Source organism: Lithobates pipiens, unplaced genomic scaffold (assembly GCF_037356315.1).
Source record: "Lithobates pipiens isolate NorthernLeopardFrog02 unplaced genomic scaffold, aLitPip1_a1.2 Scaffold_18, whole genome shotgun sequence".
NCBI classification, from domain to species: Eukaryota; Metazoa; Chordata; class Amphibia; order Anura; family Ranidae; genus Lithobates; species Lithobates pipiens.
Window position 1 is genome coordinate 447,968,124 of NW_027507758.1, and position 21,149 is coordinate 447,989,272.

The following is a 21,149-nucleotide window of genomic DNA, read 5'->3' on the forward strand; positions in this document are numbered from 1 at the left end:
TAGGATAATCATTATCCATGCAGCAAAACATGTAAAAAACGATATTTTGGCTATACAGAGCGTGTAAATCACACAGTCACCCTTCTAGGCAAGGACTGCTCCCCCAGGGTATAGACTGGACTATAAAGTAGAAGTATAGTTTCTCTGCAGACTGGCTATAAATACATGTGAAATACTGTGTACACAACATGAAATGTCACATACTATACATAAGCAAATGTGCTTTTTCCAATATGCTAGCATACAAGTGCAAAAAAGTAAAACAGTTGGCAGCATCCAGGTAAAATACTAATGAAATAGTTGCAAAAAACAAACAAAAACAAATATACAAAAAGAGCAGACAGGGAGGAGCACAAAACCAATTGCATGGTGTGGACACCACTTTGTCAGGGGGGACACAATGTATCCTCTTGTCATTATGTGTACACAGTATATGGGAGCCAGTCTAAAGGTGCTCTATACTTGTACTTAAGATATCGGTCTACAGGTGAAACATTATGTACACCCCCATGGAAAATGTTGACAACCTATTTTGCAAGGCAAACATTAGATCTTAATTTAAACAGTGCATACATATTAAAATGTGATGTGCGTGGTGTCTCCATGTCAAGATCAAAAGCTTATGGGTCTGGCAATAGATATTAAAGATCACCAAATATTTTGAAATTCATTTTTCCACTGTAAGGAAAACCAATCAAGAAGGGTAGATTTCAAATGCCTGTAAATTATTGAAGCACTGGCCGGGCCAGCAAATTCAACGCAACAGCAAACAGCTTGATCCTAAAAAGTCTCCAAAAGCCCATCATTTCATCATGGGTTGTTCATATACCGTAACTCATGCAACAGTTGTGGTTGGAGTGCATGCATGTACAATCAGAAAGAGATTGCATCAATTCAACTGGCATGAGAGGTGGGAAAAGGTATTTGCTGTCAAAAAATTATTTTGGAGGAAGATTTCCGTTTGCGAATCAACATCTATCTAGCCAAAGGCCAGGCCTTATGGAACAAAGTGCTAAAGACTGATCAAACGTTAGAAATGTGCAAAAAAGAAAAAAGGAAGAATGGGACTTTATAGGTTAGAAATGTTTTATTGCAGGAACAGAAAACATACTTGCCACAAACCAAAAACAGTATTTCAGGAAAAGAACTGCATAACAATTGTGATGCATGGTGGTGCATGTTTTCAGCACTACGCCCATAGAATCAAAGGAAGACACCAGCAGCAAAATGGCATCCACTCATAAGCCATCTTCCTTAGCCACAGTAGCAGCTAAGAGGGTCACCGGACTAGTGACACGAGTTGGCTCCGACAAATAACACCTACAGAGACTTCCCAAAAGACACACCACCAATTTTGCATCTAGACTCCCTAGCAGATTCAAAGGACTCCCACACTTTGAGAGACATGATGGTGGTTTTCAGCAGCCTTCCAGTTGGACCTAGATACATTAGCACAAAGGATACATGGGATTCTCAAGCAGGGAATGTCAAGAATCAGACAGGTCTCTCAAGTGGGAGCTAGGTTATTTAATCCAAAGGACTCACAAGCTAGGTTGAAATGTATAATCTTGGTACTGGGGACAGCTCATACCTCCCACATCTAGCCTCTCACCCATCTTAGACTAAAAGCTGAAAAACCATAGTCAGTGAAATGTGAGAATATAGGGAGTCCTGAAAGCCACCATGGGTCTGCACCTGAAAAACCGACAGTGACGAAGACACTATTTAATACATAGCTAAACAGAGACCCCTATTGAGTTAGATTTAGTTAGAATTCACCAGGCAGCTGGTTCAAAAGACCCAGCAAACAGGTATGGTCCATGGGACATTCTCTGCTGCATTCCCTTTTTTGCGCTTAAGAAGGTAACAAAGGCTTGGGAGAACAATAGTGTTAGTGTGATGGAGCTTTAATCTTCTTCCTGCTAGATCTTTCCAGTCAGATTCTATACATCACCTTCAGTGTGTCCGAGAGGCGGGCAGGCCATACTGATGGGGCCATCGATTCCAACTCCAGGTTAGAAAGGACAGGTGTGAATTCAACCTGATTCAACCTTAGTGACCTCCTCCCGTTACATAAAGGTGAAGACTGGCATTGCCAGTCAAAGTATTTTTATGAGTGGGGTAGCTAACCTTGAAAACTATTGGCAAGGGCCCTAAATGAAGCCAGGGTGTGATCTTATATCCCACATATAGACTCTAGCAGGGGCAGACTTCTCCAGACCTTGGCAGAGATTGCCAAGCACTTCCAAGAGTACAAAGATCTTTGTAATTCATCCCAAAAACCCTTACTCAAAGGCTCACAAAATGAATAAGATACACCAGTACCTAACAGAATCAGATCTCCCCAACTAAAAATGGAGGAGAGCCTCCCCTTGGGAGAGCCTATTCCAGTAAGAAAATGACTAGATGCACTGAAAGACATGGTAGAGCTGCACGATTCTGGTCAAAATGAGAATCACAATTTTTTTTACTTAGAATAAAAAGATCACGATTCTCGAGGTGTAAAATCTTTCACATTATACAAAAAAAATTGGGCTAACTTTACTGGTTAGGTTTTTTTGTTTTTTTTAATTCATTAAAGTGTAATTTTTTTCCCAAAAAATTGCATTTGAACGTCTGCTGCGCAAATACAGTGTGACATAAAATATTGCAACAACCACCATTTTATTCTCTAGGGTCGCTACTAAAATACATTTATATATATATATATACATATATATATATATATATATATATATATATATATATATATATATATATTGGGGTTCTAAGTAATTTTCTAGCTTTTCAACTTAAAATAAATATCAGAAAAAGGTTTAGTGTTTAAGTGGTTAAACTTCCCTCATTTACATACCAAAGTGTATTCCTTTGATCTAAAGGACGAATCGTTACAATGTTTATACTTAAGTTCCACTGCTAAAGTATGTTGTGATTCTTGGCAGACTGCCCTTTTTTTTCTCCCTTACTTTTGAGGCTGTAGCAGAGCAGAGAGAATTCTCTGCATAGAAAGAATTAGGAAATACCTTGTGAAGATCACAACGGGAAAAAATTGCAATAACAATTCTTAACGATTAATCGTGCAGCTCTACTTCATGGTTTTGTACTATAAAAAGATTGCTTACTTGCTAGCTCAAACCTTTGTGGCTTTAATTCTGTATTATTTCCCATTGCATTCTGGGATACAGGAACATCTACTGCCTCTCCCCAGCACCAAGCTTACTCTTTTAAAATGCTTCACTGGCATGCCATAAATACTATACGTGCAGTTAAAGCACATTACAATTGAAATTAATGGAGGTGGCGGACAAGCGTCTATTCCTCATGAAATTGACAATGCTTAATTTTATTTTATTTTTAACATGACCGCTCCTGTGAGTACTGCACAGTGTGGAGCCCAATGTAATATTCATGGAAGGCATTGAAGGGTGGTTACAAGGCTTTAAAAATGCTGCATAAATATGTTTCTAGTATTGATGCACGTTTGAACAAGTCCTTAGAGCGACCACTGCAGTACTCCCAAAAGAAAGGAGGGATCTCTCACAATGTGCCAATTATCAACCTATCTCCCTGTTAAATGTACCTCAAATTTTACAAAAATTCTAACAGATTACACCCCATCATCCATTTAATCAATTATCATGATCAGGTGCACCTCATAAAGAGGGGCAAAAGACAATATGACCAGGATGCAAAATGCGGTTCATTGGGGTCATCACACTACCATTTTGTGCTTTTACAATTTGATCCTGTGGATTGTACATGTATGCACAACGTGTTAAGAGTTCTCGGCTTAGGGTGCAACTTCCCTAAATGACTAGAAACGATAATTAAAATAAACACTGTTTCGGAAACTTCTTCAATGGAACTCGGCAAAAATGCCCCCTCTCTCATACCTTATTTTATGTTCACATTTGAACCTCTCTGCAGCCGGTTTATAGCCAACCCCAATATCGGGGCATAGAGAATATGAATTTCAGAATTACATTGACCTTCTGAAGTCCAAAATAAATCTTCAAATATCCAAGGCATTGAATGTTAATGTTCCGCTATCAACTCTCTGTAACCTTAGGACCAGCTTCCCATTAAAGTTGCATTAATCATGAATCAAGTATCTGAATCAATTAAAGAGGTATTTGCCACAAATTTTCACTCTTTCTGAACTCACATAAAGCAGGACCAAACCACTTTTTCCTGGTTCAGTAGGAACAGTGTTCTTAAAAGAGAAGTGCAGGATATCAAAATAACAAACATACACACTCACCTAGGTGGATGTTGCATCAGTCCCCCACCACCTCAAGACCGAGAACCGAGCGATCAAAGATCGCGGATTGCTCAGTTTCTGGTCTTCAGTAAGCAGAGGGCTTGTTGCAGTCAGTCACAGCTCTGTGCTGGGCTGTGGAGTGGGGAAGGAGCAACTGGCTCAGGCTGTCAGCGGCACGCAGAGAGGCTGAGTCAGCTGCTGCTCAGGCATTTGGAAGGATCCCGACACGTCAGCGGGGATCTGTCTAGAGCCTGGACCGGCTGAGTGATGCCAACTAAAAGCAGACTTAAGCCCGCTGACAGCTGAATCTGGGTCACAGGAGTGCACTTCTGTGACCCATAAGAAAAGTAGTAGTACTTCTCCTTAAGGATGAATTTTCTACCATTCATTTTATATTTCTTCCAGACCATAACAGCAGGGATCCCAAAATATTACCTTGAACAGGTAAAAGGAATTTAGCAGATTCCTGTTGGCTTACAAACTAAAACCAGATACTCCAAGTATCAGCTAAGTCCAGGGGTGATAAATGGATTTCCCGGCCGATTGAATATCACAGAGCAGACCATATGAGCCATATTTTATTCTGGTGTAAACACACAAAATAATGGGTCCAAGTGGAACAAGCAATGATTGATACGCTGCTGGCATTCCCTCCCTGGCTCATAAATGAGACACCCAAGCCAATTAAGTCACTCTGTGATGGGGACGAACCATTAGCATATTAAGGTCAGACAGATGACCTATTCTAGCCATACAGATGCCAGCATATATGATTCCAATAGTAGGTCAGCCACAATTCCAACCAGGGATGGAGCTTTTTCTGCCATTTTCAGCCCTATGAAATTTCAATTACACCATTTCTGGGCTGAGGTTAATAATGCTTTTCTGATATCCCAAAGACTTGTGAACCCCAATCACGGAGTTTGAGGCACTCTGTTCAAACACAGATCAAATCTGTAATGGGCTCTCCCTAATATATCACATCCCATCTATTCCTCAAGAATCGCATTTGCCACCATACTTCTCTAAATGGGAAAAAAAGAGTTAGATACCACTTTCACAAATCGGCAAATAGGACCCTATGGATAACCCACATCTAGCAGGATTCAGGAGACAGGCTTTAAAGGACTTTTGCATTATTATAGGGTCCCCAAAATTCTTCACAAGCTCATTCCACAGTGCTCACCACTCTGTTGGAGATGACAACAAAGAGAAGCATTCCTACTGAATACCTTTTGGCATTCATCAGACATTGGGAGCTTCTGGAACTAGGTTAACACAATGATTTTCCAATGGAAAGATATTCGCATGATGGATAACCCGGCGGCAATGAAACAATACAATCTCTATTGCTATACTTACTGAGTGTGGCCTAGATATGCATCTCACTTTACTGTAAACGAAACAACCCCAACAAATAAGCCCCTGGTTCTCAAAGGTCTGCGAAATAACATCAGTGAAGGAACTTATGGCCGTTGCTAGCCATAGCCATTGGTTAAACTTTACATGCTCATCCGGCGGGATATACGTTCTAGACTTCTTTTCCCCCTCCCCCCTGCATACCCTATCCACCTCTCCCCATTCATATTTGTTATGCTTTTGTATTAAACTTCAAATCTTTTTCTGTGCTTTCTTGCTCACAAGGCTTCTTTCTTGTCAGAGCTCTCTGTTGCCATTTCAGTCTTGAAAAGTCCTCAGAGCCGAAGAGTCAGATGCTTCTTTCCAATCCATCTTAAAGTGGAGTTCCACCCAAAAGTAGAACTTCTACTCACTGTATTCCTCCCTCCCTCTGGTGCCACATTTGGCACCTTTCGGGGAGAGGGGGGAAAGCATACCTGTCTTTCACATGTATGTTTTCCCCACTTCTGGGAGCCTCAGCCGCGGATATTGACGTCACGGTTGGGGCTCCTCCCGCCCTTGGGCCAGTAGGAGAGAGGAGCAGAGCCTCATGCATGCACAGTAGGGTTCCCGGCGTGAAGCTGAAAGGCTACACTGCCAGGTTCTCTTACTCGCAATGGAGGCGGCATGCACCTGAAAGCTGATGGAAACATCAGCCGCGGTGCTGACATCGCCGGACTCGGGAAAGGTAAGCGTCCGATTATTAAAAGTCAGCAGCTGCAGTAGGTGCAGCTGCTAGCTTTAAATTTTTTCAGCGGTGGGCAGACCTCCGCTTTAAGGGCTGTTTCACACCTAAATCACACAGGAACGTAGGCCACTATGCAATTCAGTGCGGTACAATTTTTAGCACATTAATTTGTATTGTCTGAAATCACACTGGAAAGCATAAAAAATAGTGCATACTTTTAAAAACCGCATTGCGACTGGATCGCATGGTGCAATCTAAACATTGGTGCAGGTAAAAGCACTGTGTTTACGATCTGCTTTTGGTGTGAGATTAGGAATACACTGACAAGCTGCAGATCTCACACAATGCTTTTTTGTGGCAGTGCAGAAAACTTGTTAAGAACACGGGTTTCCCACAAGACGTTCTGGTATGAATGGACCCTGGCTGCAGTCACTTAATTGTGCTGTCTTTAACCAAAAACACCAGAGAGTTTATTCTCACGTTTGTAGATTTCTCCAAGATGATACAGGACTGTATGTCGAATAGCTTGGAGACACTGCTCTTTTTGACTGTACTATTGTGTAACTCAAAAGTATAAGAAAAAAAAAATACACACGACAGCCTACTATAACATGTTAGCCCTTGTACACACGGTCGGACATTCTGACAACCAAATCCGTTGGATTTTGTCCGACGGATTTTGTCCAAAACTGTTGCATACACACGGTTGGACAAAGTTGTCGGAAAATCCGATTGTACATAACGTGATGACGTTATTTCATTACGACGGGACTACGTTCAGGCTAGTAGCCAATAGCTTTGGTCTAGGAATTTGATCTGAGCATGCGTGGCACTTTGCCCGTGGGAGTAGGCTACACATGATCGGAGTATGTCCAATCGGAGCATTTTGTTGGAAAATTTTACGGACAAGTTGGAAAACAGTCCGATTATCCGACAAAACCATCCCATAGGACACATTCCGTCGGAATCTCCGACCTTGTGTACAAGGGCTTACATTTAAAATATATTCAGTTCTGATGCTACGGAGGAATGTTTAAATATAAATACTAAATTAACTTGACATTCTATTTACCTAAACACGCACAGATGTAGTGCTAAAGAGCTCCAGTAAAAACTCACCTCTCCCATGGACCCATAGTAGGGTATGCCGAGCATGAAGACTGTACTCCCAGGTGAGTACAGCTCTCCAAGTGTCTTAAAATGGGAGAAACCAGATTCAAAGGCAGTTATGTCCTGCAAAGAGAAGCATAAGTAAGTAAATCTGCACTTATAACATCACATAATAAATAGGTGCAATTATCTAAAAGCAATGCTGCATATTAATACTTTGCTCACCTTGACAACTGCCTGGTATACAAAGGGGAGTACCTGCTTGGACCACTGCTTTTCCAAGTAAACCTCTCCATTTTGTGTTAACTGGTAACGACGACCAGTAAGCAGTTGAGCATACAGCAGCACTAATGTGTCATTGATGATAATTCCTTTTCTTCTTTGGTATCTAATTATATAAAAAAAAAGAATACAAGAATGGTGCTGAAAAAAAGTGATTTGACTATAATAGCAAAAGTGTGCATGTTCCAGAACAGGAAAGTTTTTCTCTTTAACAGGATTATTTGTTGCAAGCAAAGGTGAAATAGCCTGGGCTGGCATCACACTAGTGAACAGGACCACTGGTGACCAAGTTGCTGGCATACGCCAAACTCAGTGTACAATCAATAGCGCTCATGCTCTCGGAGCAGAGAGGATGAGTGAGGGTGGCTCTGTTATAGTGATGTTAAAGAGTGCAGGAGTGTCAATAAGCATGGATTTGCACTGTTGCAGTGGTGGTGAAGTTTTTAAAATTGGGCAGATGGCTATGGTTGCAGAGGGCAATGCATGAAGGTGGAGCAGTGGGGAAGTGATGTACAGGGAGGTGTGTGAAGGGTGTGATCAGGCATATGACTACAGTTGGGGGTATTATATCTGGACAGTACGTGCAGCAATAGGGAGCACTGTACATTGCAGAGGGTTACAGTTCTTGGAATAGCAAAGCTCTGAATACATAGTAATTGCTTAGTGGAAGTGTTAGGAAGCCTGTGAAAGGAAAGGGCACATTTATTTAGTCTGCTCATAAGTGCTGGCTGTGAAATGGCTCCTGGACAGAAAATCTACCACTGGTAAATCAAAATCCAGCAAGGTATGATCTCTAGAGGAAATATGAATATGTAGTGAAAAATGCAAACTCTGAACTTTTATATTATTAAGGAAATATAGTACATGCATTAATATTAATGACTAGACTTTTTTTTTGTTTAAACTCACTGCTCTGAGATTCCTTGTAGTTCCTTCACCCAGATGTTCCTCTCCTTGTCAGAATGATAAACTAATTTTGTAGGTGGTACAGCTTCACCAGTGTAAAGCTTCTGAATGCCGGGAGGTTCTTCCAAATATAATCTGAAATCAATCGCAGAAAACAAACAATCTAAAATTACATATCTAATCAATTTAGCAAAGTCTAAACCAAAGTCAGCATCCCTACAACTGTTTTCTAATTTTAGGTCAGTATTATGTAAACTCTTCTATGGAGAGCAACAAGTCATGTTTTCCAGAGGCACTTAAATTTTAACGTGGTTGTAAAGGCAGAAGGCGTTTTATTTTAATGCATTCTATACATCGGGATAAACACCTTTTGTGTGCAACATCCCACCTAATACTTATATGAGCCCCATCTCGATCCAGTGACGTGCACCAGTGCCTCGGCCACCCGGGATTCACCCTCTCGATTGGCAGCGGTGCCACTGGCTCCCGCTGCTGTCAAAGTCAGTTAGTCAATGAGGAGAGAGAGAGGGGCGGGGCCGAATATGGGCTCAGTGTCTGAATGGACACACAGAGCTGTGGCTCGGCTTGGGTGCCCCCATCGCAAGCTGCTTGTTGTGGGGGCACTCAAAAGGAGGGAGGGAGCAGGAGCGCCAACGAGGGACCCAAGAACAGGAGGATCCAGACTACTCTGAAAAAACACTGCACAGGGCAGGCAAGACAAACATGTTATTTTTAAAGAGAAAAAAAATAAAAAAAAGGAGACTTTATTATCACGTTAAAATAAGCAGAGATGTGGAATCATCTGAAAGCATATGAAAAGGTGTGGAATACACAGCCCGTTAGTGGTGCCTGAGGACTGTATTGAGAAACACCAAAATCTGTTGCGCGAGCACGCTAGAAGAAATTAGGTAAAAGTCCAAAGTCTTCTCTTATTATACTCTTATTTACAAAAAATCTATTCTGCTCACAATTTTGGTAAATATTTTTTTTAAAGAAATGCTACACCAAGAAATGTTGACATTTTGGGTCAAATATTCATCATAACGAGGACGGTTGAAGCAAGATTTAGGAGGAGTGATTTATGAGACAAGCAAAAGTTAAATTATTGGGTAAGGTAGATGAACAAAAGGGGGAAAGCGGCCTGCATGGAAGAGCACGGATTTGTGGCATACATTATTCACATTAATGTGAGAAAAACTGAGCTGCAGTAGGGATATTCCAACTCATAGCATACTGCACTATAAAAGTTTTTGTTTATGAGACATGGCACCTGAATGTGGTGAGAATACAAAGAGGAAGCGGATGAAATCTAAACAAGACACATTGGGGTTGATTTACTAAAGGCAAATATACTGTTTTTTGCAAATGCACTTGCTCCAGTGCTTAGTAAACTAGCTAATGCTTCACATTGCAACGAATACTCAATCACACGCAAGGAAAATAAAAAAAAGCTTTTCTGACTGCACATGATTGGGTTATAGAAATCAGCAGAGCTTCCCCTCAGATCTTAAGCAACTGCACTTCCAAGTGCACTTGCAGTGCATAGTATATTTGACTTTAGTAAATCAACCTCATTGCCATGTTTGACATTGCAAGCTTTACTGGACCCAGTTCCAGTAAGGGTCTACCCATCTGGTGAGGATGCCATGATAAAATATATTATACAGTATATCCAATTGATATATTGATATAGTTTAACTAATAATAAGCAATTGATGCAGATCATTTATACTCAAATAAGTCCTGGTCCACAATGATGTAGCTCTGTGAGCCATATTTTGAATGGGCCGCCAAGCCTCCTGAAATGCAGAAAATAGGTCCCTGCTCCATCTTTGGAATTGCAGCCCACACATTAACTGCAAGGGCAGTGTGTTTCTCAGCGTGGGAGCAATTTCCAGTGTGTACTGTGTGCCAATAGGATTAATGGCATCTGCACACATCTGCATTTTTCTGTGCGGGTGGTTTGCGGTTGCAAGAACAGTTGCAGATGTGAACCTAGCCTTATACAATTGCTACTGCAGACGGAAAAAATATTTATGCTGTGGAATGCAATATATTTACATACTTCACATCTCCATCTGACACTGCAACCACACGTGCTTCTTCAAGGTGGGGCCAGTTAACAAATACAGATTTCCCAAGAACTGCTGAAGCCACAGATTCCACGTTCTAAAGGGAAAAAAAAAAACACATGGATAAAATAGGATTTTTATAACAGCTTACCTGTAAAATCCTTTTCTTGGAGTACATCACAGTACACAGTGCACCACAGTAATTACTATGTGGTTTATAGGCCACCTTCAGGTGATGGACACTGGCACACCCTAAACAGGAAGTTGCCCCCTATATAACCCCTCCCATACCGGGAACACCTCAGTTTTTGTAGCAAAGCAATATACGTATACATATACCCCAGAAGAAGAGGGTGGGACCTTTCTGTCCTGTGATGTACAACAAGAAAATAATTTTACTGGTAAGCGGTTCTAAAAATCCTATTGTCTTTATCGTACATCACGGGACACAGAGCACCATAGTAATTACTATGTGGGACGTCCCAGAGCATTGCTATTTGAGAGGAGGGAGACACAACCCATAGGGCGCCAACAGACTTGAGGAACTATACTGCTGCCTGCAGCACACTGCGCTCAAAGGCAATATCCTCATGCCCTTTTTTACATCCACTTGATAAAATCTGGTGAATGTATGGACCGCAGAAGCACTATCCGCTCTAGTAGAGTGCACTTTAGCAAGAAAAGGTTAAATCTTACCTTTTAACCAATAGGCCTGAATTATAACTTGCCGAATCCACTTAGCAATAGTGGATTTTGACACTGCCTGTCCCTTCCTAGGACCCTCTGGCAGCATAATAAAACATTAGTCTTCAGACCTGAGCAGTCGTCTTTAAATAGACCTTGACCGCTCGGACTACATGAAGACAATGTAGTGAGCTCTCTACCCTAGAACCCATCTTTTGGGAAAAAACAACTGTAGGACAATATCTTAGTTTAGGCAAAAACTTAAAACCACCTTAATAATTAAATATGGCTTCTTTACAGGAAAGAGCGGCCAACTCCGATACCCTTTTGCAGAGGATATAGCAACCCGAAAACACTATTTCCCTTGTCAGAAGGACCAAGGAAGTATGCTGTAACGGTTCAAAGGGCTGTTTTTACAAGTTCAAGTCCCAAGGGTTCAAGGGTCTGACTGGTGGAAAAAGCCGCATTACCCCTTGTATGAAAAAACCCGGACCAAAGAATGCGAAGCAAGCGGTCTTTGAAATAAGACCGATAAAGCCAAGACTTGGCCCTTAATAGTACTCAAGGCCAGCTTCATTTGTACTTGTAGAAAAAAACAAGAATTCTACCAAGGTTGTTATATTTCCGAGGGTGGCAACATAAGCCCTCCAGAGTCTATAATATCTAACTCTGGAAGGCGGCTTCATTAATGAAGGTAGAAATCACTGACCTGGAGAGACTACGTCTCTTCAGAATGTGGTCTTCAATAGCCAAACCAGACGGTGGAAAGTCCAGAAATTCCAATTTGTACCCTAGAGTTACCATGAAGATGACCCATCTGTCCTGAATTTCCTCTTGCCAGACTTCTGAGAACTGCAAAAGTCTTCCCCCCCCACCCTAGCGACTGGGGGGGGGGGGGGGGGGGCGGGTCGCCCCTTCATAATGAGGCTTTAGAATTCTGTTTTGCAGGATTCCGGCCCCAGGACTTCTTTTGTGCCTGGGCCTGAGCCTGAGGTCTTCCTCTAGAGTCTGATGCCTTTGGCGCAAGAGAAAGAGTCCGCTTAAATGAAGAGCATTTATTCTTTCTTTTGACTGGCAAAAGAGTACTTTTCCCACCGGAAATTGTTTGGATGTATTTGTCCAAATAATCACCAAATAGCCGATCCACATGAAAAGGAAAACCAGTCAGGAGTTTTTTGCATGGTGCTTCAGCTGACCAATTTTTTAACCACAGGATTATATGCATGTGTACTAGTACAAACGCAAGGCGGGACATCTTGGTGCATAGAATCTTTAAGGCATAACATAAATGCTTTTGTCAGTTCGGCCAAATCCCGGGCTTGTTGTACAGGAACCTCTTTAAGGGTCTGTCTAAACTGGTCCTTTGGGGATTGACGGATGCCTATTGCAGCAACTGCCAAAGAAGAGGAGGATTTTAACAGGAATTATAACCTTTTATCTGTTGGATCCTTAAGCATTTGTGCATTGTCTACTGGACAAGTTAGACTTTTATTCACACTGGAAATCGTAGCGCCAATGCTGGTACATTCCATTTTTGGCAAATTTCTCCTCCTTGGGGTAGAGAACTGAGAACCTCTTTGGAGGGAGAAAATGCTTATCCGGGTGATCCCATTCAGCATAAATAAGCGGTTCTAGTAATGCATGGACAGGAAATGCATGCAAAGGCTGTGAAGGTTTTAAAGGAACCCAAGGAAGAAACCGAACTTTCAGCAGACTCAGTTAGGGGTAGCATGAAAGTAGAACGAACCATCTCCGTAAGATTGTATCAGCAACTCTCAGATTGCAAGGCTGAAAAGTGTTCATTAACCATTGTTTCCTCCTCAGAGGAGACATCGGTTTGTCTTTCCTCCTGATCGCCTGAGGGTAACGCCTCATCCTGTACCCACTGTTCCCCTTGCAAAGGTTCTAAGGTGGGGGAGGGGATCTAACACGCATCCTATCCATCTGAATGGAGGATGCAATTAATTCCGCTAAACTTCCTTCTAGGCCCTGCAGGGCGGAGGAAAAGGCATCTTCAAGCACGTATACAGGGGCTGAGATGAGAGAAGCAGCTGCACCACTGATTTGTTCCAATGACTCACCCTCGCCATAATTGGTATTTCAGACAAGGATGACAGTGTGGAGACACGACTGGAGTTCCTAGCGCCTGGGGATGAAACCTTTGGTACCTTTTTGGTATGCATAGTCCTAAGCACAAAAGTAGAGGCACTATTTAAGTGCAACAATTGCTGAACATAGTCTGACAGTATAATGCCGCTATATAAGTTCAGCCTAGCGTTGGGAAAAAATGTCCTTCCCGTATTTGGGATGCCACTTGCAGGCCTTAAGTGTCCCACTGCTCCCGTGTCCTCAGTGTAGCCTGCTTGCTCCTCCTCACTATCAGTCGAGGAGAGACTGCTCCAGATTATCATTAAGCTTGTGTTTGTGCCGTGTGTCCTCGTGGATGCTACATGGTGTCGCGACTAGGCCCTGCCCCCCTTCATTAACCCACCCCCTCCTTGTCATCTGAAAAAAGTTCCTGCGTGTGCTGGTGGATTTCGGGTTTGATAAACCGAATGGGGGGGTGGGGGGGGGGGGTAGAGCCCAAAGACCCAAGCAGGCAGAGGAAAAAATATATGGAGCAAACCTTGGGACCTCCGCACCCCCCCGAGGAGGGGGGTGGGGGGGTAATGCAAGGGGGGTACAACAACTGCTTATTCCCTAACCCTTCTGGTCCCTTCAGGGGGAGAAAGGCATGGTAGATCTCTTACTTTAAGAGGAATTCCCCTGTGCAAGCTGCTCCGGCCACACACAGACTGACACTGAGCTGAAATAAAGACAACAGATTAAGGTATGTGCATATACACCCTCTAGTGGAGACTTAAGGCATGACAACATATTTCCCTAAAGAAGAAAACCTTAGGTGGACTTTTTAGTTCCTAGGTTTCTTCCCTTACCTTATCCTCGCCGCAGGATTTGTTGAACAGACAGATCCAACCTTCACCCATCCCGGCAGGCTGCGTTTAGCAAACCTTCAAGGACTGCGTCCCTTTTTATCGGGGCTCCACTCCCTTGGACCTGAAATAACACCTCGCCAGAGAAAACTTTAGGTAATGTAGCATAACCAAAGCTCTGGGTCCCGGGGTCCAGCCCTGCAAAGAGGTGTTACAGGAAAAACCTTGTGCTTTTGGATACGAGGCCCTGGTACCATCCACCTTGGCCTCAGTGGCACTTTGGATGGATCCGGTCTGTGGAGGTTATTTAAATTCAGCATGGATCCCTCCTGGAGCTCCTCAGAGCACATCTTTACCCGTGACCAACACCTTAGACACTGGTGAAAAAAATTGAGGTGTTCCCGGTATGGGAGAGGTTATATGGGGAGGCAATTTCCTGTTTAGGGTGTGCCAGTGTCCATCACCTAAAGGTGGCCTATAACCCGCATAGTAAGGTGCTCGTGTCCCATGATGTACGATAAAGAAAATAAGATTTTATTTGTCATACTTGCCTGTAAAAACCTTTTCTTTGAGTACATCATGGGACACAGACCGGGTAGCAGCCTTACAAATCTGAGCCACAGATATCTGATGGAGAAAAGCCCAGGAGGTTCCTACACCCCTGGTAGAATGAGCTCTCACTCTAGGGAGGAGCTTTATGTTTCAGACCGTAGGCCTCAATGACCAACTGATGGACCCAATTGGCAATGGAAGCTGCCTGCCCCTTCTTGGGGTCCCTTTGGTCAAACAAAAAAGGAGTCGGATCCTCAGATTTCGACAAATAAACCTAGACTGCCCGGACAACAACCAAGGAATGCAGATCTGTTCCGTGGAACAAGGCTGAGAGAAAAAAGGCGGCAAAATAATGTCTTGATTTAAATGAAAGGCTGACACCACTTTTGGCAAAAAGGATGGAACGGGTCGTAACACGACCCTGTCATGGTAAAGAATCAAGTATGGTTCCCTGTACGAAAGGGCTGGCAAATTCGACACCCTTCTAGTGGAGGTGATAGCCATCAGGAAGGCTAGCTTGCCAGCAAGTCTAATGGAATTTCCTTGATAGGTCAGACATCACCAAGTTCAAGTCCCAAGGACACATAAGTGACCTAATGGGGGGAATCAAACGAGTTGCCCCCTGCATAAAAGTTCAGACCAGTAAATGGGAGGCTAAAGGCCTTTGGAAGAATAGTGACAGGGCTGAAATCTGACCTCCGATTGTACTCAAAGCCAATCTGATTTCCACAGTGGACTGTAGAAAAGGCAAAATTCTCCCAATCACGTATTTCCGAGGATGCCATTTTTTGGCTTCACACCAAGCAATAAAAGTCTTCCAGACCTTATGATAGGCCTAGTGACAGCTTTTCTAGCATTCACTAGGGTAGACACCACTGATCCAGAGATGCCATAGTCCTTTAACAACCTGGCTACAATTGCCATGCCGTCAAATTTAGAGACTGTAAATTGGGGTGAAATATAGGACCTTAAGACAGTAGATCGGGGCGATGTGGAAGCGTCCATGGCCCATCTATTGTCAGTCTCACAATCTCCAGGAATCAGGGCCTTCTGGGCCAGGCAGGTGCCGCCAGAATGACTGGAACCCCCTCTCTCTGAATCCTGCACAACAAATGTGGAAGGAGAGGGAAGCATAAACCAGGGAGTGCTGGCCCCATGGAACTACCAGAGCATCTGCTCCGATTGCCAGAGGATCTCCTGTTCAGGACGCAAACTGCTGTAGCTTGTTGTTGAACCTGGATGCCAATAGGTCGACTTATGGCCATCCCTAACGCTGGCAAATTTCCTGGAACACTCCTGGGTGTAGGGACCATTTCCCGAGCAGATCTGCTGGCGGCTGAGATAATCTGCCTTCCAGTTCTCTACTCCCCAGGATATGGACTGCTGATCGAATTGGCACATGTCCCTCTGCCTAGGCCAGTATGTGGTTCACCTCCTTCAGAGCTGAACAACTCCTGGTACCAACTTGGTAGTTTATATATGCCACTGCATTAGTGTTGTAAGAGTGAACCCTGACAGGGCAGTCCTGAAGCTCCACCGCTCAGGACCATAGGGCCAGACGTACTGCCCTTCATTCCAGGACATTGAATGGCAGGATCTGTTCTGTCCTTGATGTTTTCCCTTGAGCTGTGAGCCCCCCTAGGGTCGCTCCTCAGCCTGAGAGATTGGCACCTGTTGTCAGTACTCTCCACTGGAGAGGAAAGATTTTCCCTTTCCCAGATTCTGATCCTGCGACCACCAGTTTGGGCTTAAGCGTGCCCGAGGAGATAAGAACATTGGATAATCCAGGGCTTGCCCTCTTCTGTTCCAAGCCAACAAGATGAATTGCTGTATAGGCCTGGAATGGAACTGAGCATAGGGCACTGCCTTGATGGAATACACCATCCTCCCTAGAAGGCTCATACAGAATCGAATGGAGGGTTGTCTGGTACCCCTTATTTGATGCACCCGATCCTTCAGGGCACATATCCTTACGGGTGGCAAAAAATACCCTTGCTTGGAGTGTATCTAGGATTAGACCTAAATACTTTAGACTTTAAGCAGGTTTCAAGGCTGACATTTTGGTATTTATGATCCAGCCTAAGCTTTTAAAATACCGCACTGTGCATTTTATGCTCTGTTCTAGATCCTGTAATTAGTGATCTCTGAGCAGGAGGTAATCCAGATACCCGAGCACCAGAATCCCATTGGCCCTTGAAAGACTCAGTACCGGTGCTAGGACCTTTGTGAACACTCGCGGAGCTGTAGCAAGTCCAGAGGTTAGAGCTGCAAACTGAAAATAACGTTTCTCTACTGCAAATCGCAGGAACCGCTGATGAGGTTGAAAGATAGGTATATGTAAATACGCGTCTTTTATATTGATGGAGGCTAGAAAGTCTCCCGTCTGGAGTGAGGCTACTACTGAGCCAACAGACTCCATCCGAAAGGACTAGATTAGTAGCTACTGGTTCAGGGATCTTAGGTCCAAAATGGGCCTTGTGTCCCCGTTTGGTTTTTGATACAGGAACCAGTACAATCACTCCTTGATGCACTAAATGATGTAGTGCCTGAAGCAATAAAGCTCCTTTTTGGAGGATCTGAGGCAACGCTGGATCTTAGAAACCTCTGAGGTGGAACCCCTCACAACTCAAGCTTGTAACCACGGGATATAGACCCACTCATCCTCAATTATTGTTCTCCAAATGTCCGCAAAGTGCAGTAGCCTTCCCACCACCCGACAGAGTGGGGGCGTCCCCTCAAAAGGAGGGCTTGGTATTGGGTTTAGAAGAGTCTTGGACCCAGGGTTTTTTTCTGGCCCTGGCTTTGCGGCTTACCTCTGGCTCTAGTGCCCTGTTGGCGGTGGAACTGCCTTGGCGCTGAGAGAAGGTAGCAGTCCCTGAGGTTTTAAACAAGGAACGCCTGGGGCTTTTCTTCACAGGAAGTAGACAACTCTTCCCTCCGGAAATCTTTTGGATCTATTTGTCCAAATGATCACCAAATAAACGTTTCCCATGAAAGGGGAAACCTGGCAATAACTTTTTACAAGAAAGCTCAGCTGACCAGTTCTTAAGCCACAAAAGTCTGCGCATATGTACAGACAAGAAAGCCAAACAAGAAACCTGCTGTATTAAATCCTTTAAAAGGCGTCAACAACAAAACACATCGCTCAAGGAATATCTGTCTTATTTTCAGTCATATAATCCTCCCAGTTAGGCCTATCAGGCCATCTGACCTGATCCTTTATGGATTGGCAGATACCAATTTCTGCATCAGCTGGCTGAATAGCTGAACTGGCCAAAGAAAAAGGAAGCCTTTAATAATGACTCCAATATTTTGTCAACATGGTCTTTCAAGCCCTGTGCATTATCTACCAGACAAGTCAAGTTCTTGTTTAAGGAAGAGACTGCTGCATCTAGGGCTGGCATGCTCCACTTCTTAACAAAATTTTCATCCATGGGATATAAAAGGGAAAACCTCTTAAGGGGAACAAAATCCTGTCAGGATGTTCCCAATCCGTATACACCAACTGTTCCAACAGGGGGTGTAAGGGGAAAGTCTGTGCGGCCTCAGAGGCCTCAGGAACCCCAAAGAGGACCAGGTGGGCTCAGTAACCTCTGCAAGAGGCAACCTAAAGGCAGAACAAACCATTTCGGTCAGAGTCAGGCTCAAAAGCCTCTGCGAGTGAGAGGCAGACATCAACTGGATATCTTCTTGTCCAGATTGCTTGGAAGCAGACTCATCCGTCAGGCCCCCTGCAGAATCCTGACCTTTATTTTATCTCTTCCCCAGCCTCAACCCATTCCCGCTCCAAACTAGGAGGCTCCGAAGTAGGGGGATCTGTCATGCTTCTTTCCACCCAGCGGGGGTGGAGGCAATCATGCCAGAAATCCTGTGCTCTAACCCGGCTAGGGCCGATGACAGTTAATCCTTGGTTATAAGGGGTGAAGCAACAGCGTTGACTGTAGGCACAACACCAGATAGGCACAGCGGCTCAGATTTCCCGGAAGCCTCTGGTCCTTTAGGGGATACAACTAGGTTCATCCGGAACTACTGACGGCATAGGTGTGCCCCTCCCTGTAGTGTTAGTCCTGCTCCTCTTTTTTGAAGACATTTACTAGCCACAAAAAGAGTACATGAGTGTAGTATTAAACATACCTCAGAAGGGAGACCCTTTAATAGGGCTCACCAAGTCCCAATGCAACAATCCTACTAAGTACCTTTAGCCTTCAAAGCAACACCTGGTGACTCACGTGACCCGGGTAAGGAGAAATGAACCACTGAAAATGTCTGGTTCAGAGTCTGCTCTATGTCCCACAACTCCCTCCTGGAAGCCCCGCATGCTTGGCATACACAGCTGGCTGTGCGCTGGAACATTCTGTGCATGCGGGTGCAGTCCCAGCAAATGAGCGTGGCTGTATTTGCATATGACGTTAATCTTCGTACACCCAGATAAAAGCTACGCGCGTGTGCGGTGACGGTGGGTGCTCCATGGCCGCCAAACAAATTAAGCCCAGCTGCGCTCTTGAGAATGCACATGCGAAATGGCACATTATTGTGTGCCATCATGCAGGTAAAAAAACAGCCAGATGCAAGCAAAAAAGTACACTTTGCAAACACCCACAGCAAGCCCAAAACTCCCCCCCCCCCCCCCGTATTTTTACCACACACAGGTTTCCAGCCTCTAGCTAGCTTGACCGATTGTAACAATCACTGGGACACCTCACAATAATTAAAGGGGTATCACTTGCCCGTCCAGGCACAGCGCAGCTTAGAAACTAAAAGCCCAACCTTCACCCATCATGGTGGGTTCCTGTGACTTGAGGACCTTCAAGGACTGGGTACCCTTTTCATGTTTAGCGTCCACTCCCCTGGACAGCACCCTGCAGGAATGCCTTAGCTCTGTTATGTGCAGGATTCCACTTTGCAGGGTCCATCACCCGGAGGCCGCATTACAGGCAAATCCTCGCAGGACCTTGACTCTTCTTTGCGAGGCTTGGGTTCAATTTATCTAAGCATTAGGGATCAGCTCTGGCGTGTTCGCATGGACCACGTGCTGAGCCCGCCAGGAAATCAGCGCAGCGCTGCGCTAATCACAGGCAGTGAGACATTTCCCGATCTCTGCAGCCGCACATCGGGGCAATGTCTCACTGCCTGTGATTAGCGCAGCTCTGCGCTGACCGAGAACACGCCTGAGCTCACCCTATTAAGCATATAAAGCATGTGTCAAATGGATCCAATTGGTCAATCCCTTTATTCATTTAATAACCATTTGTGGGACTAGAGACCTGGAGCTCAGAGAGCTCAAACAACTGTGCCATCCACCTTGTAGACACTGGTTAAAAAAAAAAAAAAAACACACTCCTGTGTGGGAGGGGTTTTATAGGGGATCACTTCCTGTCTAAAGACCTTTGGTCTACCAGTGTCCATTCACCTGGAGATGAAGTATAACCCAGCAGGTAATGAATATATTAGCCTCTGTGTCCCATGATGTAAGAAAAAAATATATAATGTAATTTTACAAATCAAAAAAATAAAACAAACAATCAGCTAGATTAGATCAATATACACCAAACATACTTACAATATTATCACAGTCTTCATCAACCACTATCTCCAATATCATATTTTCTCCTCTACTAGTCTGCTGGAAAACCTGCACTCCTGTTTTCTTCAGAGAGAACTGACAAAAATGGAATACATATCTTGCCGTTAACAGATTTTTAATAATCAAAGGTTAAAAGTAGAAATTGCACAAGTAAAACTCCTGCTAAATAACAAGAACTCATGCAGAAAAAAAGACTGGAGTTGAACAACATCCAATAAAGCATTCTTATAAGTCACCCATTAACATACATGGAATAAGAGGATTAGTCTAGCTGTACAATGGGCTAAACCATGACAAATACAATGCCCATTTTGTTAGAATGACTTACCGTGTGTTTGATGTGCTTTAGAGTTGGGAAGCCACAAAAATACAGTGCACTTTTGTTCACTTTTGTGATTTTGTTATCAACCATATCCACGTGCCATGCATCCAGTGAAATACTCTTACTCCTGCCAAGAAAAGAGGAACAAGATAACACCACTAATAGACCAAAGTTTGTAAACAACAGATCATTGCGCATATGCAAGCTTGCTGGACAACGTAGTTCATATCAAACAAAGATTTTGAGGTGCGTTAGTGGGGAAATAGTGGCCATTCAGCCAAAAGAACATTTACGAGGTGAAGGACTGATATTGGATGAGAAGATCTGACTCAGAATTGGTGTTCTAATTTAATAGGG

At 43.8% G+C, this 21,149-nt stretch overlaps 1 protein-coding gene across 3 annotated transcripts in view; it reads right to left on the reverse strand.

Annotated features, from left to right (window-relative positions):
* XRN1 (5'-3' exoribonuclease 1) overlaps window positions 1-21,149 on the reverse strand; it is a 155,979-nt gene that overhangs the window by 68,388 nt on the left and 66,442 nt on the right. For all 3 annotated transcript variants that reach the window (XM_077488212.1, XM_077488211.1, XM_077488210.1), the window contains exons 17-22: window positions 20,799-20,919; window positions 20,447-20,545; window positions 10,711-10,814; window positions 8,649-8,780; window positions 7,683-7,845; window positions 7,467-7,580 (exon numbers count right to left, since the gene is read on the reverse strand). In XM_077488212.1, the coding sequence (XP_077344338.1) occupies window positions 7,467-7,580; window positions 7,683-7,845; window positions 8,649-8,780; window positions 10,711-10,814; window positions 20,447-20,545; window positions 20,799-20,919 (733 nt within the window). The remainder of the gene's footprint in view (window positions 1-7,466; window positions 7,581-7,682; window positions 7,846-8,648; window positions 8,781-10,710; window positions 10,815-20,446; window positions 20,546-20,798; window positions 20,920-21,149) is intronic.